This window comes from Vulpes vulpes, chromosome 4 (genome assembly GCF_048418805.1).
Source record: "Vulpes vulpes isolate BD-2025 chromosome 4, VulVul3, whole genome shotgun sequence".
Taxonomy (NCBI): domain Eukaryota; kingdom Metazoa; phylum Chordata; class Mammalia; order Carnivora; family Canidae; genus Vulpes; species Vulpes vulpes.
The window spans coordinates 132,431,087-132,455,854 of NC_132783.1; the positions used below are offsets into that span (position 1 = coordinate 132,431,087).

The following is a 24,768-nucleotide window of genomic DNA, read 5'->3' on the forward strand; positions in this document are numbered from 1 at the left end:
CGGGCTCCAGAGGCAGCTGTCCTGCAGAAGTGATGCAACCTGCATCAGTGGCTTTCGTTTCTCAGGCGCCCTTTCCTGTGGGCAGCCCGCCTGCTCCTTCCCTCTCTGCAGTGCATGCTTGTCCACTTAGCATCAGACACTTGCCGCTCATCATCTGAGTCCTGGGGTCTCTGCAATTCTCCTGGGAAGGGCCAGCGACTTTTTATTCTGTGAGTGAATGAGTAATATCAGATGAAATGACGTGTAAATAAAAGCAGTTTTTAGTGACAAAGCTACTTCAATTCCTTTACTTTCTCATCATAAAGAAGTTAGGACTATCCATTTGTCCTTCGGCCAGATTAATAAAAGTGTAGCAAATAAAATAAATGGTAATGCGCTCCATTCTGATCTGTTTGAATCAGTGTGTTTGGTTTGGCACTTTCCCTTTCTTCCATTTTAATCAAGAATATGTCAGAAGGATGAGTAGTCAGAAACAAACAACCTTCTTTTAATACAAAGCAGGACGCTGTATCTTCGTCTGGCAATCACTGACTTTAATTTAACCTTGGCTTTTGGAAACTCTGGGGAAAAGGAAATATGACCTAGGATGGGGAAATGCTTTTGCTAAATGGGGAGACTCTGCATGCACCTGAACCTAGCTCGGTGTCCCGGAGTCACCCAACTGCCTTCGGCCGCTGGCGTCTGGAAGGAGTAAGGGGTTATTTTCAAGGGACCACAGTGGGGAAGCATTCACTGCACAACGCAAGCGCAGGAGCCCTCGGGGTTGCCCTGAACCCATTTCCCCTGCCTTTTCAGACAGAGCCGATGCAGTTAAGCCCAAATTTCCTGGCAAGCCTGAGGCCAGGTTTTTCCAAAAGGCATCTCAGACCGCGAAGGCACATGTCTAATCACGAAAGCAAACCTCTGGACACACACGCTCTGTTTCCAGCTGGTTGTGGATGTTTCCTTCACCCTTTAACAAAAACGTGCCAAGGTGTGACATTTATGAACCCCACCAACTGGGAGCTGTGCACACAAATCCGCTTGCCTGTGGGGTGGGAAAGTGATGAATGGGGGCCGTCCCGCCTGGGGAGGAGGACTGCTTCCCTCTGGCATGCCTGCAGCCTTATTTATTACACACCAAAGTATAAAACCGCCCAGCCGGCTGCAGCTCGCATCTCCAGCCCTGGCATTTGCCCGAGAAGCCCCGCCGTCTTCTCCAGGAGGCTCTGGGGCTCTGTTGAGAATCATGCTCGGGAGGCAGCTCGTCTATTGGCACCTGCTGGCTTTGCTTTTCCTCCCCTTTTGCCTCTGTCAAGATGAATACATGGAGGTGAGCGGAAGAGCTAATAAAGTAGTGGCGAGAATAGTGCAAAGCCACCAGCAGACTGGCCGTAGCGGCTCCAGGAGGGAGAAAGTGAGAGAGCGGAGCCATCCTAAAACTGGGACTGTGGATAATAACACTTCTACAGACCTAAAATCCCTGAGACCAGATGAGCTACCGCACCCCGAGGTAGATGACCTAGCCCAGATCACCCCATTCTGGGGCCAGGTACTCGGAATTCTCTTCTAAGGATTACTGTGAAAGCTTAACAAGTTGTGTTGTTCTTTTTCCAGCCGTGATTCTTAGGACCGATGCTTTGGAGAAGTTTGCTGTGCTGCTTGGGGGCGGGCGTCTTTCTGGGTTGGGGGGGCGGCTAGGGGGACTGCCGATCTCTGCTTAGAAAATCAGTCCAGGATGTGGGGGAGAAAGTGTCCCCCCGGGGAAAGGAGGAAGTGTCCCTGCTGTGCTATGACCTGATTTCTTTCTCGCCCTCTTGGTGTGGAAAGAAGCGCTGACCTAGGCAGATACACAGATCACTGGAAAGAGGCATTTGCAGATCCTAAGAGAGTTGGATTTTCTTAATCCTTCCCAGCAGGGAGAAGATGCTCTGTGTGTGTGTGTGTGTGTGTGTGTGTGTGTGTGTGTGTGTGTTTTCACTTTGATGTGTTAGTTTACTGTGACATTTCATGCCAGGCTTATTTGATTTATAGTACTCTAGGCTGCTAAGCCTCTGTGTTCAGCCTGGGAACCGTCGAGCTAGAACAGAAAAGACTGCATGGGTTTAAAAAGCAAAACTTCATTGTGTGATTTAAAGCCTGATGATCACAGAGGACTTGATTTCTTTCCCTGGGTGTAAACCCAGCATCTAAGGAAACATCGGTAATTCTTTTGGGGTATTACTGGAGTGAGGTCAGGTTTCAGGGTAGTGAATTGCAAATTGGTGAAACTCAGTTTTTGTTTAAAACATTTAAGAACTGGACAAAACGGATTTTGATTTACCTTCTCTGGCAGCTAGCACGCTGAAATCAGAGGAAAGAGGCAAAAAGAGTAACTTTGAATTACAGGAGCTTTGAACAAAGAGGTTTTACCACAAGAATCCACTGGGTCTTTGCATTAAATAGGCCCTGGCGAGGGTTCCTACAGTCTAAGCCCCATCCTCTCACAGACGAAGCTTGGGTTGAGACTAGCGATGTGGTCAGACTGAAAGCCCACACAGCAGCAGCTGGAGATCTGGGGCGGGCCTGGGACTTCTGACTCGGCTGCACAGGGCAGTCACCCACACGGTTCCATGAGGCTGGGTCAAGACAAAATTGTTTCTTTAAGGAGCCACAAAAGAAATGATAACCTCCAAATACAATCTTACTTTTTTAAAAAAGATTTTATTTATTTATTCATGAGAGGCATAGGGAGAGGCAGAGACATAGGCGGAGAGAGAAGCAGGCTCCCTGCAGGGACCCGATGCGGGACTTGATCCCAGGACCCCAGGATCATGACCTGAGCCAAAGGCAGACGCTCAACCACTGAACCACCCAGCTGCCTCCAATCATATTTTTGAAAGGCCACTTTTAGAGATTGTCCTTTCATCTGACAATCTTTTTTTTTTTTTTTTTAAGATTTACTTATTTATGAGAGAGAGAGAGAGAGAGAGAGAAACAGTGCACAGGACCAGGGGCAGAGGGAGAGGAAGTCTTAAGCAGACTCCGGTGCTGAGTGTGGAGTTGATCGTGTGACTTGATCTCACCACCCTGAGATCACAACTGAACCGAAACCAAGAGTTGGACACTTAACCAAGTACACCTCCCAGGCACCCCCACCCCCACCTTTTTTTTTTTTTAAGTAACCTCTACACCCGCTGCAGGGCTGAAACTCAACCCCAAGGACAAGAGTCATACTCTCTGTTGACTAAGCCAGCCAGGCACCCCCTCATCTGATAGTGTTCTGGCTGGAGAGTGACTAATGCTACTTTGCATTTTCCCAGTGGTGAAGATATTTTCATTTTTGTTCAATCTTTGACTTAGACTTTCCATTTCAGTGGAGGGATCTTTGCTGGGCCCTTCCTGGCCTTTGCACTGTGAGCTCCCAGACACAGCAGAAGGCAGATGTGGGTTGTCATTTCTTGTTACTTCTTGGCAACCAGTACCCAGCAGGCCACTGGAATCCAAATTATATTTCTACCTCACCCTACCTTTGGGTCGTAGGCAACCAGCATGCTAGAGTCAGATGAGGGTGGCAAGAAATCATTTCCTGCCTTTTTTTTTTTTACTCAGAGTAGGGGGCATTCAAGCCCTCCTGGGCTCCTGAAATATTTTCAAACAAACCCCCAACAGGAGATACTGAGGAGATTTAGAATCATTGATATTCTGGAGATTTTCAATACAACTCATCTGCCAATGGGTATGGAGACACATTGCATTTAGGATTTTACTGTGTCCCCCACCTCTCTTCTTTTAATTCTTTTTTTCCCTCATTCATTGTTTCACCTACGATTTCCTGTGCTTCTACTATGTGCCAGGCTTTATTGTGGGGGTTATGAGCCCAAGCCTATCTCTGGACAGTTCTGAAGGGCTCTCGTGGGGATAAATGAACAGATAATTGAATTCCATGTAATAAACAAAATCTCTGCACAAAAGGCAGTTGCGGAGAAAGTGCAGAGAGTAGTAGTGGCCACTGAGTTACACCTCAAAAGTGAGACAAAGAGGATAGCTATACATGCAAGAAATAAAATTTAAAAACATGTGGGACAGGGGCACCTGGGTGGCTCAGTGGTTGAACATCTGCCTTTGGCTGAGGTCATGAACCTGGGGTCCTGGGATCGAGTCCTGAATCAGGCTCACCAGAGGGAGCCTGTTTCTCCCTCTCCCTGTGTCTCTGTCTCTTTCTCATGTCTCTCATGAATAAATAAATAACAATCTTTAAAAAAAACGTGGGACAGCAAAAAGATGAGAGAGCCTGGAAGGGATGGGCGTAGGTGGAGCCCCTGAGCTGTAGGAGGAAGACACAGGATGATCTCAGCGCCAGCCTGGAAGATTCTGTTGGCCGGTCTAAGAGCTCAGATCTTAGTTTGCCAGAAAAAGTTGTGTTTGCTTGTTCACAACAGGGCAACAGGGTGATCTGGTGTGTGTTCTCGGAGGAACACCGGCCATGGGGTTTCTGGTGGGTAGAGTGTGCAGAGATTGGGGGAGAGCAGACCTGGGCTCTTGTTTCCAGGCAGTTTCTTCCTTATCAATCTTTCCTCCTCCTCCTCCTTTCCCCCATCTTCCCATTTCCCTTCTCCTTTCTCTTCCCTCTTTCTTTGGCAAAGGAAGAAGCTGTGGGTGTCTTTCTGAGAAGTCAGTCACTAATAGCAGAGCTTGAATCTGAGTAGCTGTCCTATCTCCTCCGTCCACAAAATGGATGGGACTTATCTTAGGGAAAACTTGTGCCTCATATGCTGCTCCTTTGCATGTCTTTGGCTTTCAAATTTGGCCTGATTATGAGAAAAGGGTATAAACGTAAGAGGGTGTATGCAGTGACTCCCTAGCATGTAATTGTCCCTTACATAGATTACCTAGATAACCTCGGAATTAACACATCTTGTCCAACTTGTCCTGAGAGTCCCTCAAAAACTTCACAGGCATTATTCCACTTGACTGTATTGCGAAAGACGAGCCAGAGGAACATGTGAAATGCTGTAGAAGGGCTCTCAGGAGATGTTCAACTAGTAGTAACCTGTTAGGGTGGCAGCTCTGTGCTTTTGAAGTCCTCCCATGTAACTTGGACACACTTCCCAGTACTAATTAGCTCTGGGACTGAGCCAGTCCCTTCTCCTGGAGCTAATTTCTCCGGCTCAGATACTAAGCTTTAAGAATAAAATCTTTCTAAACCATTATTTGAGGACTTAGAAAAGACCTTGGTATTTTTGCTTGCTCTTAGAGCTGGAAAGAAATTTCATGACCATTTTATCCAGTGCCCTAACTTAGTGGACAAAAAAATAATAATAATAATGCCTGGGGGAAAGTGACATTACTAAAGCCACACAGAACTGAGACCAGAGCTCTGGCTTCCAGCACAGACATGTTCTTAACATTCTTAGCATCTCAGCAATTCAGTTCCGTTCTTTGATGGCTCCCACTTCAGAATTTCCCCCTCCTTCTCCTCCCTTCTTCTTCTCCCAAGCCCATTATTGGCAGAGCCTTGGATTTCTTGGAACTCAAAAAACTGTATTTCACATTAGCAAATTCGTAGCAGGAAATTATGGAGTACTTGCTTCTCCTATTGCATCCTTGGATTAGAAGGTGGGGCGGAGCTGTGGGGTCTGACTTTCCAAGTGTCTGAAATTGCTTGTCTCAGACCGATTGCTTTAGCTGATTTTCTTTTTTTCTCCACCAGTTTTACAAAGGGTTTTTACAGACTTCCATATCTGTCCAGTGTGGGGTCTGGTGGGCAGAAGACTAGACAGGAGTTGGCGCCGCATTGCGGCCCCTGATCACTTGAGACTTGGGCTCTGAGCTGTTGCAAGAGACTGCTTGGACTACAGATACTCTGCATTTCCCCTGAAGACAGTGGTGGAAGCCTTTAGGGAAAAGGAACGAGGGAGTGAGGGAAACATCCAAGCCATTTTTGATTAAAAAAAAAACAAACAAACAAAAACAAAAACTGAAGTCTAAATGTGCAGCAATGCAAAATCTTGACTCACTTTTCTGCGTGGATTTCTAGTGACAAAGAAAACTTGAATTTCAAATTCTTCCTAACTTTCTTCCTCTTCCCATTCCTCCCTCTTTTTCTCCTTCTCTTTCTCTTTCCCTTCCTTTTTCAATGAATCCTTTAGAAACAATATGCTGTTTTCAAAAGACCATTGATATAATTGAAATCTAGGAAAGTTTCCATAAGTATTTTATATGGTATAATTTAAAGGCGAGTCACCAGTTTAGTGACTCTCTAAATTTTATAACTGAATCTAACTCTTCCACTTGATCTGTAACAGCTCCTTGACTATAAGCATGAATTTTAGAAATTTTTCTTTCTTTTTTTTTTTAAAGATTTTATTTACTTATTCATGAGAGACAGAGAGAGGCAGAGACACAGGTAGAGGGAGAAACAGGCTCCATGCAGGGAGCCTGATGTGGGACTTGATCCCGGGACTCCAGGATCACGCCCCAAGCCGAAGGCAAGTGCTTAACCACTGAGCCACCCAGGGATCCCCTAGAAATTTTTCTTCAAATATATAAGCAAGTCCACTCAGTGTCATATTTGAATACATATAGTACCTATTAAGTACTTACTGAAAATTGGTTCGAACGACGTGATTGTCACCTAAAATTTTGAAGTGAAAAAATAAAATTTTGAAGTGAAATATGAAACATAATATGAGGTTAAATACTTATTAAGATAAAGTTGTTTTGAGATGTAGATACTTAATACAGATTTGCTGGACTAAAGAATACTTTGTTTCCTCCATGTCCTAAGACAATTTAAGCATGCTGTCACTGAAAGTGTAGCATTACGATTCAAAATTTCTAAGAACTCTTATCCCAGGATCATGACTATAGAAAGTCTTAATAACTATCTTGGAAGTTGATAATTCTTACCATTTGAGGGTCACCTACCCAAAGAAGCTACATGTGAGGCTACTGGCAGCTGGGAAGAGAGCTGCCTCCAAGTCCATCCCTGGAGGGGTTTCCTTCTTAACTGTCACCAGTAGCATCCCAGAAATAGGGACAGTACTTCCCAGAAATACTGCCCTGTCCCCTACCAGCGCCACACTCCTTCCACAGAGCATGCCCTTCTATTGACCCTCTGGCTTCCTTGACCTTTGGTCATTGGCTGTCTTTAGCTACCATGCCATTCAAACCCCCACCCCGACACCAGCTTTTCTGACATCCTGGTAGCTGATTGGAGTTGAAATTACCCAAAAGACAAGATCAGAAGAAATTCACAAGTCCTAATTATTCCCAAGTACCATTCATTCTCTGAAGCTTCTCTCTGTGTCTTTTTCAAGTCTCCACAAACCGGAGGACTGCCCCCAGACTGCAGCAAGTGTTGCCATGGAGAGTACAGCTTCCGAGGCTACCAAGGTCCCCCAGGGCCCCCAGGGCCCCCTGGCATTCCAGGTAAGGATGAGAGAGATGCACTGTTTGTTGCCAGCCTAATTGTGCACTGTGCCTAAAGAGGAGCCAGGGCGAATCTAAATGATTGGGTTCAGGGGATCCCTGGGTGGCTCAGCTGTTTAGTGGCTGCCTTTGGCCCAGGGCGTGATCCTGAAATCCTGGGATCGAGTCCTGCATCGGGCTCCCTGCATGGAGCCTGCTTCTCCCTCTGCCTCTGCCTCTGCCTCTGCCTCTGCCTCTGCCTCTGCCTCTGCCTCTGTGTGTGTGTGTGTGTGTGTAATAAATAAATAAAATCTTTTTTAAAGAAATTGGGTTCCCTCATGTGTGATCCAAGGGTTGTACATGGAAAACCCAAAAGAGAGTTCAGGAGAGGACTGTGTTTACAAAGCCCATTAGGTGGAACAATATACCATAAACTCTTTAGTATTTATTAGTTATCTCACTTGCAGGTTCTCACAGGTGTTAGGCACCTTGGGGCACCAGATTTACCCTGGGGGTGGGAGCGCACTTCACCAGCATGGAGTACAGAACTATGGGATCTTACTGGACGTACTCTTGTCTTCGTGTTTCTGCTGTAACGTGCTTCATGCAACACACTGTATCTAACTTTTAGGGAACTTACGAAGTGAAGGTGGGGAAGAGAGGAGCACCTACTGGGCAGGCTACAGCCATCTCCATAGTGCCATTTATCTGAACTACACAACCTTCTGTCTGATTCTGCGTCTAGCTCAGTTTTTCTTCCCTTAGTCTCAGAGTCTGCCCATGTTTAGCTATCTCTTGGTTGACTTTCATGCCTCTCTTGCACTCATAGGAACATTTCTGGGCTCCAGTAGCACATGGTGGTCTGGGAAATGAATGTTGTAGGGCTCCATTGAGCCATCCTACCCTATTGAGTGGGCCCTGGGCATGCGAGGTTCTGAAAACTGCTCATATCTGGGGTCAGCCAACGAGAGGGTAGCCCAGAGCCTCCCTGTCTTAGGACTTCCAAATCTACCTGAGGGTTAATTGTTTTCCTCTTCCCTGGATGATCAATTCTCAGAGTTTGACAGAAGTCTACTTGCTCTTTTCTCACTTACCTCATTGATGTTAACACTTATCAAATTAGTTTTAATTTTTAAACATACTTTTAAGTGGCTTCTCTTATGAAATCAAATTTAAAATAAGAAAACGTTCTGTTAGACTTTATTTTTTTTTATTATTTTTTAAGATTTTATTTATTTATTCATGACAGACTCACAGAGAGAAATAAAGGCAGAGAGAGAAGAAGGCTCCATGCAGGAAGCCAGACGTGGGACTCAATCTCAGGTGTCCAGGATCACGCCCTGGGCTGAAGGCGGCGCTAAACCGCTGGGCCACCGGGGCTGCCCCCTCTGTTAGACTTTAAACAATGGCTACTGCCTGAGAGTCTATGTCATTGAATGTCAAGGGCGGAAGTCAGCAGGCACAGTGACAGGGGGTAGAGAGTACACAGACTTAAAGTCTTCTGAGGGCTACACGCCCCTGAGGTTACCTGACAGGCTGGCCTTGGCTAAACGTTTCCCAATCAGAATGGCTTTTTTGTTGGCTGGTTAACTTGTAAATACAAAGTTCATCTATCTGGAGGGTTTGCAAGCCTGGTATAGTACCTGACCAAAGGTAGCATGCAAAATAAACAGCCAACTGTGAAATTCAACAAATACAAAATGAAGGTGGAATTGTAGAAATTGTCTCTTAGTGGCAAAGTGAAGGGTTGAAATGATCATTCAAGTCTTGCTTTTAAAATTACTATCAATGATTTTACATTTCCCTTGGTTATGAAAATGGTGCATGTCATTTATAGAAAAATCCAGAGACAAGTACATCGTATGACAAAAAAGCCACCCATGTTCCATCCATTCAGAAAAAAACCACTGGAAATATTTTTACATAATATATAAATACTATTTACACATAATATCACACTATCTCTACTGATTCATAACTTTTTAATCTAAAAGTATCAGAACATTATTAAATGTTATTAAATATTTCTCTTTAGCATTCTTTTTTTTTTTTTTCTTTAGCATTCTTTTGTGACAATATAACATTATTTACTGGGATGCGCCATTTTTTTTTTTTATTTAGCTCTTCCAGTACTGGTGGACACTTAGGTGGTTTCTAAGCCCTGCTATTATAAATGATACTTTGATCATCAGTTCTCACAATTCTTCATCCAGTTCTTGCTTAATAGGAAAAACAGGCTTCAGGCTTTGGAGACTTGAGTAGCTAATCTGTCTTCTGCATCCCAAGTAAAAGAGATCCCATTTGATGATGTCCCCTTGGCTGTGTTCTGGACAGTTTCCAAAAGTCTTCTTTTGCAATTGAGATCAAACATTTTTGTTCATTTATTTATTTTTTAAAGATTTTATTTATTTTATTCATGAGAGACACAGAGAGATAGAGACAGAGACATAGGCAGAGGGAGAAGCTGGCTTCCTGCAGGGAAGGACCCTGGGATCACCACCTGAGCCAAAAGTAGACACTCAATCACTGAGCCACCCAGGTGCCAGAGATCAAACATCTTTGAAGAAAGGGTCTGTATTTGTATAACAATAGATGGTCAGTGGGAGTGATGGGAGCTTTCTCCTGTGATGACTTCTGCTTATAATTTAAGGAAACCATGGAAACAATGGCAATAATGGAGCCACTGGCCACGAAGGGGCCAAAGGTGAAAAAGGAGACAAAGGTGACCTGGGGCCACGAGGGGAACGAGGGCAGCACGGTCCCAAAGGAGAAAAGGGCTACCCGGGGATCCCTCCAGAACTGCAGGTAAGTCACTGTGGGCATATCTCCATGTGACTCCTAAACTGCCCTGACCCTGGCAGTGAGGGAGTCAGAAGGCCAGAGTGCCTCACTGATGGCTGCTGGCCCGGGTGCCCGGGTGCCTGGGCCATGGTGTGCCCACGTGCCCAGGTGCCCGAGTTGGGCTCTGCTCACCCCCATGCAGGGTGTTCACAGGCAGCCCGTGCTGTTCAACGACATTTTGAAATCCTTAAGAAGTTGAAATTCAGCTCCCTCCTTAGACCAGATACGCAGCAACTCTGCCTATTGGCTAATGTCTCCTTTTCCAAATCAGAAGAGATGGTAAATAAAAAGGTTTTTGGCCACTGAATATGTAAGTCTTTAGATGTATACATGGAATGTGTCTACTTATGATATTTTATTTATTTTGTTACATTTACCAATTTATTTATTTATTTTTTATTTTTTTAAAGATTTTATTTATTTATTCATGAGAGACACACACAGAGAGGCAGAGACATAGGCAGAGGGAGAAGCAGGCTCCCTGCGGGGAGCCTGATGTAGGACTGGATCCCCAGATGCCAGGATCACGCCCTGAGCCAAAGGCAGATACTCAACCCCTGAGCCACCCAGGCATCCCACATTTACCAATTTAAATCACATATATGAATATTAACATATAAGTATTGTTCTCAATCAACTCAAGATTTTGTGGCACTGTTTTTATTTAGATATTTCTCATTAGCATCTTCTTTATCGCTAGAGACATTTTATTTTTGAGTCATCCATCCTAGTTTAGGTTAGACTAGATTATATTTATTTCAACTTAACGTGTTTTGGATCTGTTTATGAGGCTATAATTGAATATTTTGTTATCCTAAGCTTACATGCTCATTTGTCTATTCTTTATTTCTCTTCTGAATGATTTTCAAAATTCTTGTTGCCAATAACATCTAAAACTTGCAAATGCAAGGTTAGGTAACCAAGAAAATTACTAAGTCTTGCTTAGTTATTTATTTTCTGGCTGATATTTTTTAAATAGATTTTTCCGAGGGATCCCCATCGACAATGAAAACTAGCATTTATTATTAAGCTTGTTTTTGGCTGATATGAAACAGTGAGCATGGTTGAAGTAAAATACAGATCTTCCTCAACTTACGATGGGGTTTCGTCCCAATAAACCCATTCTAAGTTGAAATATCATAAGTCAAAAGTGCATTCAATATACCTAACCTAAGGAAAATCATAGCTTGGCTTAGCCTACCTTGAACATGCTCAGAACACTTCCATTAGCCTACAGTTGGGCAAAATCATCTAACACAACGCCTATTTTGTAATAAAGTGGTGACTTTCATGTAACTTATTGAATACTCTACTAAAAGTGAGAACCAGAATGGCATGTGGATAGAGAATGGTTCTAAGTGTATCATCTGTAATTGACCATCTTGATGGTGTGGCAAATGGGGAGCTGAGGCTCGATGCCCCTGCCCAGCATCACAAGAGAGGATCTACTACATATTGACAGTCCAGGAGAAAATGCCAATTAAAATCTGAAATAAGGTTTCTACCGAATGTGCATTGCTATCTATGGCAGCATCAAAAGTTGAAATACTGTTAAGTGGAACCATCGACAGCTGGGGGCTGTGTGTAATTGAGAGACGATACCACAGCGTGAGAGACTTTTAAAGAACCAGAATACAGAGATGCCCATCTGAAAGATCAATTGGGGGCCTTTTATTTGGGCATTTCCAGCAGTTATTTGACCTTGGATAAATTCCATCATTTTTCTGGGCCTCGAGTTTTTTTAAGTAATAACCTAAAACATCTTTTGTGTTTCTCTAACTTCTTTTGAGGTTTTATCATTTGCACATGAGTGCCGTTTAATAATTTTAGCAACCTGGGATCAGTATGCCAGCAAAAATTACAAAGAAAAGAAGACAGATGCCACTTGGCCAGGTTAAAGGTGTCTAATGAGATGGATGATAAACATTCCCAAAGCTAGAAACTCTAACTCCAAACCTGTGATGGTGATACAAGGGTCAGGGGGCCCCAGAGTAGCCAGTTTGATGGAGCACACCCTAGGACATTATTAAATTGCTCCATCAACTATTTTACCCTAAAACCATAATGTAATAATCTGGGAGAACCACATTCACATGTTTTAAAGGAGGTGTGACGAAGGAGCAACGTTTGGCCTCAATCAGCCTGTAAAGAAGGGTGACTTCCAGGCCCCTCCATTCCCATTTCCAATTCCCTCCTCTGGTGTCATCCCCCTCCTTCCACTTCCTTCTGTGTCCACAGCCCTCATGCTGTCTTTCTGCCTGTTCAAATCCTTTCCCTGTTGATTCTCCCAAGCCTGCTTTCCCCTGAGTCTTCTGAATCTCAAATTATTCCCTTCCTCTCCTCTCTCGCCTCCTTTCTAAAAACTCCCATTCACTGAAGACAGGTAATCCCAGAAGCCGAAGAATTTATTGATCTAACTCATACTCAGAGTGACTCTTTTGGATGGGGGATTGGCATTGATTTTCAAATGTGACTGTTCAATAGTGGTACAATTCCACTATGGGTATTTTTCCCACACCATCAAGGATTTCTCCCATACCAGCGAGGTGTCATACAATCCAACTCAATTCTGACACTGCGTACCTGGAGAAGGCGTCAGATGCCACGGGTAAAGGCTCAGCCCTATGAAGATGGTAACCCCCAACTTCAAGACTCTACTCGCAAGTCCAGATTGCCACCTGTGCTTCTGACCTGCTGGCTACGAAGGGGAGGCTATGAACCCTCCTTGGGATCAATTAATGTGCTAGTGGGAACTTAGACAACATTGTACTTACTCAATCACTGGTTTATGCTAAAAGCGTATAATTCAGGAATAGACAGATGGAAGAGGTGCATAGGGCAAGGTTTGGGGAAAGGGGTGCAGAGCTTCCATGCTGTCTCAGAGACGAGCACTGCTTTCCTGCACAGTCACATGTTCATGAACCTAGAAGCTCTCTGAACCCCTTCCTTTTAAGTTTTTATGGAGTCTTCACTGAAGAAGCAGGATTGATTAAATCACAGGCCATTGGTGACTGAACTCAATCTCCAGCCCCTCTGCCCTTCATGGATATGGTGTGGGACTGAAAGTTCCAACCCTCTAATCACCTGGTTGATTCCAATGGCAATTAGCCCTCATCTTCAGATTACCAAGGGGCTTTTCAAAAGTCACCTCATTAACATAACAAAAGACTTCTCCATCTCTCTAAACGCCTAAGATATTCCAATGGTTTTAGGAACTCTGCCAAAAGCTAGGACAAAGACTAAATGTATATTTATTCTAAATCATAATATCACAGATCTTTTGGGGAAAAAATAACACAGAGTGAACAAACTTAAAAGGTTATTTGGCTGCAGGCCTTCTCAGATCCTTTAATATGCTAATGTGTATTTAGTAGCTATAAGTAGATTGCATCCAAATTTTCCCAGTAATAGAATTTTAATTTTTCTTTTCTTCTCTCTTCTCTTCTTTATTTTTTTTTTAAAAAAATATCTTATTTACTTATTTATTTGAGAAAGAGCAAAAGAAAGGGGAGTGGCAGGCAGAAGGAGGAGAAGCAGGTTCCTCACTAAGCAGGAAGCCCAGTGAGGGGTCATCCCAGGGCCCTGGGACCATGACCTGAATTGAAGGCAGATGCTTAACCAACTGAGCTACCCAGGCACCCCGAGTTTTAATATTTTAAAAAGCATTTTGAAGTCTAATGCCTCGAAACACATGGTCAGAACTATTGATATACACTATAATTTAATGACTTCATAGCATACAAATGTTAGACATTACCGTGATTGATTTCATTCTTTTTCTGTTTATTTCCAAACTCGCTGTTACGAATAATGTTGAACTAAACTTAATTTTGTAAAAACCTCATGTCTTTAAGATAAGCTTCCTATTAACCAACTACCAACCCTTTATTTAGATTGCATTCATGGCTTCTCTGGCAACCCACTTCAGTAATCAGAACAGTGGGATTATCTTCAGCAGTGTGGAGACCAACATCGGAAACTTCTTTGATGTCATGACTGGTAGATTCGGAGCCCCAGTATCAGGTGAGTTGTAAAAATGAGTGAATGACTGAATTAAACAACTAGCGATCTAGAAGGAAGGACAGAAGGAAGATAGGAAAGGGGTGAGGGAGTGAGGGAGGAAGGAAAAAGAGGAAGGAAGAGGAAAGAAAGAAAGGAAGACACCAAGAAAGATGAGAATTCTTTCTGATTCCAGTTAAAACAATCAGCTCATGCATAAATTTCTGTTGGATTTCAAAGTAAATGAATTAGAATTTAAAAAGATGAACACATTTTTTTAAAATGATAACCATGGTTACTAAGATTTTTAACTCCAGTTTGAACTGAAGCAAATAATCCCTAAGAGGGCATAGTTACCTCTGACCTTAAAGCTCCTTCCATCCTAATTCTCACAGTTTAAATGAGTCACGACAGTGTCCACACCTTGCCACCACCCTGAAGAAGGCCTGATCCTTTGAAAAGTTTTTTTTACTTTGAATTTTTTAAATTTCTTGAGCACTTCTGTATTTGTTTCCTATTGCTGCTCTAATAAAGTACCACAAACTAAATACCTTAAAATGATACACGATTATTCTCTTGTAATTCTGGAGGTCAGAAGTCCAAAATCAGTCTGACTGGGCTGAAGTCAAGGTAGAGACGATGCTGGTTCCTCTGGAAGCTCTAGGGGCTTGCCCCCTGCAACTTTGAGAGGGTGCTGACATTCCTTCTCTGTTTGCCACATCATGTCAGTCTCTACTTCCTTGGTCATGTCACCCTACCTCCTTGTCCCTCAAGGACCATGTGATTACCTTGTGCCCACCTGGGTAATCCGGGATAAGCTCCCCATCTCAAGAGCCTCAATTTCATGAGACCTGCAAAGTCCCTTGTGCTATGTAAGGTACCATTCCCAGCTCCCGGGGATTTTAGGCCTTGGGCAGATTTGGGAGTCATGGTTCAGCCTCTACGACTTCCTTACTTTAGCAGCCACAAGCTGATCATTCTGGGTAGACATTTCCTGCTGTCTTTTGAAGAGGTGAATATAAGCTTCTTTTTGCCCTGAATAGTTTCTTTAAATTATATATTCAAAAATAAATTTAAACACAGTTTTTTCTTCTCATTGTTATACTAAGGTGGGGTGGCATTGGGAGTTAGAAAATCAGGCAGTGAGTGGGCATGTTCTCTATGGGATATTTTTGAACGATAATAAGACTGATGAAAAGCTCACTAGATTTTTATTGTCATCATAGAACAGCAATTCTAAACGATGTCAGTGATAAAATACTCCTCCCCTTTGGGGCTGATCACTTACAAGCACCCCCTCTTCCCTCCCCCTGCCCTTTAGTACAGCACCAGCTAACTTTGGAAGTTTTGTTGGTTTTGGTCTTACTTTTCTTCATCTGATTTCTGTACCTATTATTTTCTCGAATTTCTTGATGTTTCTTATTTCCATTTCGTGTTGTTTGCTTTATCCATTACTATTCTTCATGTCCTTAAGTGCATATTCTGAGGATGAGTTTTCCTTTTTGCTTCTTCCAATTTCTTCTGTCTCATGTCTGTGATGCTTTCTTTACTTTTTCTATGTCTTACGTTATTCATGAGTCCCAGTTTCTCGTTCCTTCTCCTGTCTGGACATTTTTGCCATGAGTTCTTGCATCCTGTTTAATAATGTTCTTTCATAGAGGGATTTGCTTCATTAAATATTTTAAACTCAGGATGAAATATTTGGTTACAGTTTTCATCTACTACATGACAACATTTCTTCTTGGTGAGTATTCCTCCTCTATTGATAGCTTTTGCTCTTTTTTTTCTACATTCTAAAAGTAACTGATGGTTGAATGAGTTGGATTTCCCTAGACTTGCAGTAGTTTCTTCATAAGGGGGTGGGACTTCAAAATACTTCCAGGCTTTGTGCCTCCTGTGTCTCCCTCTCTTGCTATCAGGGGACTCACTCTGGTCTTTTAACTATGGCCCTTCTGTGTGGCCACTGGGTCTGGGAAGACTCCTGAGACTAGCCTTGCACTTGCATTTCTCTTGCCTTTATGCATTTAGGAGCCTTGCGCAGGAGAGAACTGCCTCCATGCCTGCTGTCTGTTGCATTTGATAGACTTACAAGTATTTAAAGCTTATTCTTTTTTTTTTTTTCTGTCTCCTAGTTCTACAAAAAATGGATTCTTTCTGATGTTTGTTTCTGATTCTCCTTCTCTATATGGTATCCACAAGGAAGAGAGGACAATTATCATCAACACAACGGCCCTGTTAAATTTGACACAAGTGCTTTTAACACCTTGATTTAGTTTTCCACCCAGCTGAATTCAGAAACAAATGGGCATTTGATGTGATAGAAGCAATCTTCTTTCATCACACTTCAAGCAGTTTTAAATCTTCTTATGTGATTTTCTGCTCTGAAAGTTTATAATTTTTCTGTAGCTATTTTGTTAAACATTATCTAGGCTGCAGTTTACATACACAGATGGTTCCATTGCTTTCAAAGGCTTTATTATTGAAGCTCAAAGATTTAGTAGTTTTTTAGAACTCTCTTGGGCCATCATTTGGTAACAACCATCATTTGCCTCCCACTTTAAACCTCATCTAGTAGATGACAAATTAATCATTTTCTACTCTTCGACTTTGGGAGTAATGAGACAGAAGGCTGATTTTTGCAATTACAGTAATGCAAAGACCCTGAAAATCAGAGCCCAAGTGTGAAGCCTCTGCTTTCAGTATCTTCCCTTCCAGAAGAAAGCCATAGGTGGATATGATATATATTCATTTCTCTATTTCCACCTCCAGGCATTTCATTTATTCCCCATCTGCTTTTTTTAGTCTGCTCTAACATGGTTCTGCAATCTATTTTGTATAGTAGCCAATGTTGTTTCTGGAAAACAATATCTTTTCTTGTCATTTTGATTCCAGCTTTATCTTCTTGAGGTACTGAAAATTGTCATGTGCTTGTATATGTGTGCATGTGAATGTGTCTAATTCGTTGTGTAAAATGTAACAATCTATAAACACACAAAAACTACTGTCTCCAAGTCTTCTAATTTTGATCTGCCTTTACTTTTCACCTGTAAACATATCTCTAGACATAATAATGGGTATGACTGATTTTTATATCAATTCCTTTACTCTCAGCATATTGAAAATGCAAGCCTGGCACTAAATGAAGCATAATTACACTTCTTCACTTGGTTCAACTTGACTCAGAAGCAGGTGGTTCCACATGGTATACCCTTATAGCTTCTTACTTGATTGCACCTTTGAGAAAGAGCATAGAACTGTATCATGCTATTTTTTTAAAATACATTTCTGGGTTTTTTCCTTACAAAGCCTGAAGCTATGACCCTCCAAAAATTCATACATTGAAAACTTAATGCCTAAATTAATGGTATTAGGAGGTAGGGCCTTTGGGAGGTGAGTACCTCATGAGGGTGGAATTCTCATGAATGGGATTAGTGCCCTCATGAAGGAGGCCCCAGATAGTTCCCTAACCCCTCCTGCCATGTGAGGATACGATCAGAAGTCTGTGATGTGGAGAAAGATTCCCAAATGACCATGCTGGTACTTCTGTCTCGGATTTCTAGAAGAAATAAATTGCCATTGTTTCTAAGCTACTCATTCTGTGGCATTTTGTTATAACAGCTCAAATGAACCAAGACAAGGTCATTAGTTAAGAAAAGGTAGCATGGAAATCCAGAAGAGCTCAATGATGTATTCATTCATCTTTATAAGATGCACTCTCAAATCCCACATCATTTGGAGTTGGGAAGATTTTCCTTTCTGTGAATCTCTCTGCTATCGTATTCTTTTTCATCTCACAATAAAGGTCTCTACACTGGCATTAAGAGTGCGTATCAGGTCATATTCAGTTCCTTTCTGTTAGGTGGCCTAGAATCTTACAAGACAACTCACATCTTTTAAAATACCTTGATCCTTTACAAATGAGAAGGATCCATATTTTTAGTAGCAAAGACATGCTGCTGAGTCATAGTTGATTCTTTCTCTTTATTGTACATAATTTCATCTACTTACAATGAATAACATGATAAAACTATTTCTTCAGCACTGATAAACACAAATCTGCTAAAATACTTCTTATCTCTGGCTAACATCTCTGTGCTAAGTGCATTCATCCATTGTGATGCTATTCAGGACTCATTGTTAGGCCACAGAAGTCATGTGTCATCCACACAGGGCACTGTACTTTGTCCAATATGAGTCCTGTTAGCTAATGATAGTTAACTGACACCTAGGAATAGCAGGCACCTCAGTTATTAGGGATACACAGTATACACACTGAGAAAGTCTCAAAAAAATTTAAAGTAATTTGAAGGTGAGAGCAAATAAAGGAACATTGATACAAATAAGGGCCAAGAAGAGCATACATGCCATATAGAACATAAACAAAAAATGTAAAGTCATACAGTATATCTCCTGGTCTTCGGTGTACAACATATCAATATAAATAGATAAATACTTGCCTTTTTCAGGTGTGTATTTCTTCACCTTCAGCATGATGAAACATGAAGATGTTGAAGAAGTGTATGTGTACCTCATGCACAATGGCAATACAGTCTTCAGTATGTACAGGTGGGTGGTCTTTATCATGGGGTCAACCGTGCTGCCATTTCTTACTCAAAGGATGTCAAATGCCAGGGAGTGTTTAAGAATCAATATTCCTGACTTATCATCACCGAGAGCTCCCATATACCAATATGTGGCCAGATTATAATTACTATTTGGGAAGAAATAAATCTGATGAACTTGAGAATAAGCAGGTTGATAAGAGGCCTTGAGCTAATTACTAGCAATACTTCCCATAACTAATCATTTGTATTCTTTCCTTAATTCATAATTTATTTTCTTCTTTCTCAGTCTTTTCTTCTATTTTCCTACTTTCCTACTCCCTTTGCCAGAGTTTAGCCCTATTGATGGTGTTCTCTACTATCTTCCTCAACTGGCAGGTAGAGAGTTGGCTGTGGGCCCCTTTTTTAGGTTGTGTTGCTTCTCTGATATTTATCTTAGCAAGATGGCCCTAGAGCTTCTTGTAAAAAAAATTATTTTAGGGCACCTGGATGGCTCAGTTGGTTGAGTGACCCTCTCTTGGTTTTGGCTCAGGTCATGATCTCATGGGTCTTGAGATATAGTTCTGCATGTGCCTCCTCACTGAGCAGGAAGTCTGCTTGGAGGGTTCTTTCCCTCTGCCCCTCTCCCTACTTGCTCTCATGAGTGAATGGGCTCACTCTCTCTCCCTCTCTCCATCTCTAGAATAAATAAATAAATCTTTAAAAAATTATTTTGAAAAGAAATATTACAACTTGTTCTGATATAAGCTTAGGATGTGGGCAAGAGGCAGAGACCCAACAACTTTCCCATAACTAAGTGGGTGGTGAGTTATCTATGAAAAACTCTGTGGTTGCTATTTATCCCTGTCATTTTTGATGACTTGGGAGGATTGCCATTTCTTCTAGAGCCTGGCCTCTCGTAGGGAGGTGTATTTGAAAAATCAAAAATGAGAAAGACAGTAGGTGAAAGTGCTGCAAAAAGGAGACTCAAGGGGCACCTGGGTGGCTCAGTCAGTTAAGTGGCTGCCTTCAGCTCAGGTCATGATCTTGGAGTTCTGGGAGGAAGTCCCACATCTGGCTCCCTGATTGGTGGGGAATCTGCTTCTTCCTCTCCCTCTGCCTTTCCCCACTGCTTATGCTCTCTCTCTCTCTTTCAAATAAATAAATAAAATCTTTTAAAAAGAGAGAAAGAGAGGGCAGCTGGGTGGCTCAGTGGTTGAGCATCTGCCTTGGAGTCCCACACTGGGCTCCCTGCAGGGAGTCTGCTTCTCCCTCTGCCTATATTTCTGCCTCTCTTTCATGAATAAATAAATAAAATTTTTTAAAGAGAGAGAGACTCAATATGGTGGCTCAAACACTATAGAGCTCTATGTTGCCTGACCAGTTCCAGGATAGGGAAGGACAGGGCAGGAAAGGTGGAGGAAGGATTGTGTGGAGGTCAGGAGGGAGGAGCTCCATCTGAGTTTTGAGAGATGCAGACTGGTGAAAGCAGTTCTGTCTCCTGTAAAATTGTCATTGCCATGCTCAGAAGGAGAAAAGAGCAACAGTCCTCTGAAAATTTTTATACATCACACATTCTATTCAGAGAATGCAGTTACATTATTCCCCACTTCCAACTCCTCTTAACCAATGCAAGGGAGGCAAAGAAATGTAGAGCTCCTCCTCTAGAAGCAGGGAAATGGAGTCTGGTGGACAGCTAGGCTTCTAACTCCTCTGGCAATCAAGTATCTGGTAAATTCTTCTTCCTACATTTAGAATATACATCTCCCCATCTCCGTCCCCTGGAAGATGACCTACACTGCAGTTCACACATCCAGCTCAAAGCCCCAAGTCTTAGGAATGAGCGATCTTTTTAATCAAGTCAGCTCTCAGCTGTTTTTCTCTTTGGCCCCTGATTCTGTCCTCTGGGAGGATCTTCCTTGTTTATTTGTCTCCACATAAAGGTGAGTAGATTTTTCCTGGGGTTTTTCATAGCCCACTTCCTGCTGGTGCAAGTTAGAGGGCTAAGAGTACTTAGTCCAACACCCCAAGCCTTTTATAAGCCAAGTTTGGGTTTCTAGGTAATACCATTTCCTCAGAAACTTAGCAGCCTCTGGTTCCATTTGCTACCAGTCAGGTATTATGTGTTAGGAAACTACACTCAAGATTCTTTCTCTGACATAGTTTTTCAACCTGTTCTTTTCTTGATTCCTTGTCTTCACACCCTCTGGTCTTGACTAGTGGTAGCTGCCACAAGGCCTCCTAAAACTATAGTTTTAGGTAGAAAGGTAATATCTTTAATCAATCAGGTTATGCCACAGGCTGTGTCTATTAGATTGAATGAGAAGTCTTCATGGGACAACATCAACTTTATCTCTGCTCTCTCTGGTGTAAAAGCACTTGGCTTTTCCCTGTTAGGCCTCAGCTTTCTAGACTCTCTCTGCTTCCTGTGCTTCAGACATTTCAGGTTTTGTCTGAACTTGTATCTGGTAGAAACATTTTATTAAAAGCAGTATTTTGGCTTTTCCAGTCACTTCCTATCTTTGGGGGTGGGCTTGGTAGACATAAGGCCTGCTTTCACGTCGTCAGACGTTTTCCTAAATGTTTTGCCACAGTACGACATGGATCTCCAGATTTCAAGCCCACAATATTTGTTTCCTCAGTGTTCTCTGCCTGACCATGAGCCAACGCAACATATTTTAGGTTGGGTTATAGCAGAACTCCACTTCACTACCAAACTTTAAATAAGTTAGGGTAGACTAAACTGCTATAACATTAACCCAATGGCTTAAACATAATTGACAATCCTTTTCTTTTCATGGAACAGTCCAGAGTGGTTGTTCCAGGTCAGGGCAAGTGAGAGAGAGCTTCCCTCTACATAGTCTTCAAGAACTCAGGCTATAACACTTGGCTTCTAAGGTCATTCTGGTCATTGTCATTAGCATTCCACACAGTCATAAATGAGGAAGAAGCAAGGAGAGGTGTTTGGGACAGTTGTGCTGGCCAATCCCATAAGTGGTACATGTCATTTCTGTTCACATGCCATTTAGAGAACTTAATCATGGGACGCTAAGTGCATGAGAGTCTGGAGGAGAAGGGGAGGACATATTTTGGTGAAGAAAGGTGACTGTCTACTGCAAAGACTAGTTGGTGCCTTTTTTTCCTTTGCAGCTATGAAACAAAGGGGAAGTCGGATACATCCAGCAACCATGCAGTCCTGAAGCTGGCTAAAGGGGATGAGGTTTGGCTGAGAATGGGCAATGGTGCTCTTCATGGGGACCACCAGCGCTTCTCTACCTTTGCAGGCTTCCTGCTCTTTGAAACCAAGTAAATATATGAACAGACCAGCTCTACCTTTGGGAAGACTTATGGCTGAGCTGGTTTTGTTATGATCTGAGGAACATTAGAGTTGAGGGTTCTACTCAGGAGCTCAGAAGAAGAATCCACAAAACGGTCTTCTCAAATGACCTTGACTAATGTTCTCAGCACCTTTGCTCTTCCCTAGGCATCTAAAAAGGAATTTGATACAGGTTGGAAGTCATTGTTCCCATCAAAGAGGTCATTTGCAAAGATTTTGGCTGCTCTGTTTTTAATTTAATAGCAACTTTCAGGATCCTGAGGTTTGGGGTTCATCATTCTTTATAACATTTCAGAGAACAGGGTGCAGTGATTAAAATGGGGCTGGGCAGGAACAAGAGCATTTGCTAGGACCAAGTTACCAGAAACCTTTGTAAAGCCTAGACTGGGAAGCAACACTTTGATCCAGTGGGTCAATATTTATGAGTAAATATAGATATTTTTAGTAATTCCAGATAGCTTTTAGATAAAAGGAAAAAGTATTCACAACGCCCATAAATAATGGATTCCTTCTTTATTTTTTTTTTATAAGAATACTGCTGTAATTAAATCTTGACTTGTAATGGCCTATATTTTTGGATATAGAATTTTCTTGCAATCCAAAATTAGTTTTGTCAGATCTGACTTATTATATTGACTTTTTTCTGTTGTGTTTCTTAGATTACAATAGATCTTTGACCCAGCCTGCAGAACCAGCAGAGGTGAGGTTACATCCCTAATACAGATATAGTGAGCTTCTTATCTCTCAGTTTAGAAATTACCCCCAATAAACTTTATATACACTGACATGTGATTTGAAGGAGCTGTAACCTCAGTCATTTTTTTATTTTTTATTTTTGTAAACTCAGTTATATTGAAACCAATGGATACAAAATATAAGGGCATTCCATTTTGAAGACATAAAATAAAGTCTCTTAACTTTTTTATAAATACAAAAATGATATGACTTTTTTGATTACCATATTTAAGCAATACTTAACAAAGGAGCTCTGCTCCTTTACTTTTGCCTATCCCTCCCCAGAAAGGACAAGTTCAGAAGATAGTACCCAAAACTGTTTATTTTAAGCAAAGGAAGCATCATTGGAATTACCCTGATGTCAAATCATATTTAAAATGCACTAGAGAGGTACCTATCTGACGCATATCACTTAATGAATTCCCTTAGAAGCAATTAGCCCTTAATTTATTTTCTATGACAATTTGAATTTCCACAAAGCCTTTTAAACTATGGGTTTTGTTGTATTGATTACCCCCTATAGCTGGAAGCAGAAAGAATTAGGGCTGCCCTATTAGCTAACTTAGTGTTCTCCATGCTCACTTTTCTTTGACCCTTTCTTTTGATCTATAAATATTTTTAAATTCTTCCTGACCAGCACAAGCAATGCTATTTTAAAGTGAATGGATGTTAGCCAAAATGTTCTTGATTGGTTGATAATGTTTTTGTGATTTTGTGTATGTCCTCTGCTGTGTGGTCATGGGTGTTACTACTTTCAAACATCATTGATATTTTGTAAAAGTGTATTGTCAATAGACATTTGAATGTTGCATGTTGCCCAAAGGGATTTCATGTCTAAAGAACATACACTATTAATAAAGTGATTTAGAAGAAGATATTGGCTTGGCTTTAGATAAAACTGAGGCAAGAAAAATGTAAAAGCATGGTATGGAAATAAACATACTCTTGTTAAATGTATTGTTTTATAATGTTCTTAATAAAGTTGAATAGTCATACATTGGAATCACTATGGTTTGTTGACATGAAGTTAAAATATTTTCATGTAGATGATGTAAACAGCCATACATTGATAATGTGGGCACAGAGCATGGTCATTTGTCTACAAAATACTCCACTTTTCTGTTATTCCATTGTTATGACTTCAACTCTTTGCAACTCTAAGACATTGATGTTTGGAGGTCTTTTTTTTCTTGAGATTTTATTTACTTATTTGAGAGAGAGAGAGACGGAGACAGAGCATGGGGATGGGAAGGCAGAGGGAGAGGAAGAAGCAGACTCCCCATTGAACAGGCAGCCCTACATGGGCTCAATCCCAAGACCCTGGGATCATGACCTGAGCTGAAGGCAGACACTTAACTGACTGAGCCACCCAGGAGCCTCTGATGTTTGGAGGTCCTTTAGTAAAATATGAATATCTCTAAGGGAACAGGATCTTCATCACATAAATGAGGTCTTTTGTGTTGATGTAAATTCTAGTTTTCTTCTTAGTAGAGACACCCAGTTTGGTTGCAGGCAGGCAGAAGAGACTTTGGGCTTGTAAATAAGTCCTGGGTATAAAAAAGAGTGATTAGTAAGGAAGGTAGGGGAAGGTCAAAATTGAGTGTTCCACAATTTTACCCATGACCAGAATTGTATCTGGAAGACTAATTTTACAAGTTTCATAAAATTGAGGATCTAAGAAGGAGATAGTAGGTAGTTATCATTTCAGAAACCAACTTTAAAAAAAAATCCTTTACCTATTTCACCCCCCCTTTTTGGCAATCATCAGTTTGTTCTCTGTATTTGTCTCTTTGGATTTTTTTCATTTGTTTGTTCATTTGTTTTGTTTTTAAAATTCTACATATAAGTGAAATCATATGGTATTTGTCTTTGTCTGAATTATTTCACTAGTATGATACCCTCTAGATCCATCCATGTTTGGGATGCCTGGGTGGCTCAGCATGA

At 41.7% G+C, this 24,768-nt stretch overlaps 1 protein-coding gene across 2 annotated transcripts; it reads left to right on the plus strand.

Moving 5' to 3' along the window:
• The first annotated feature begins 1,120 nt into the window (after window positions 1-1,120).
• Window positions 1,121-23,819, plus strand: C1QTNF3 (C1q and TNF related 3). Of its 2 annotated transcripts, none has more exons than XM_025984103.2 (6): window positions 1,121-1,312; window positions 7,281-7,392; window positions 10,022-10,176; window positions 14,106-14,235; window positions 18,678-18,777; window positions 21,903-23,819. In XM_025984103.2, the coding sequence occupies exons 1-6, from the start codon at window positions 1,229-1,231 to the stop codon at window positions 22,060-22,062; spliced, it is 741 nt and encodes a 246-aa protein (XP_025839888.1). In that variant the 5' UTR covers window positions 1,121-1,228; the 3' UTR covers window positions 22,063-23,819. The 2 variants fall into 2 exon arrangements, with proteins under 2 accessions (XP_025839888.1, XP_025839887.1); XM_025984102.2 differs by having other exon boundaries at window positions 1,137-1,531.
• Window positions 23,820-24,768: the final 949 nt, after the last annotated feature.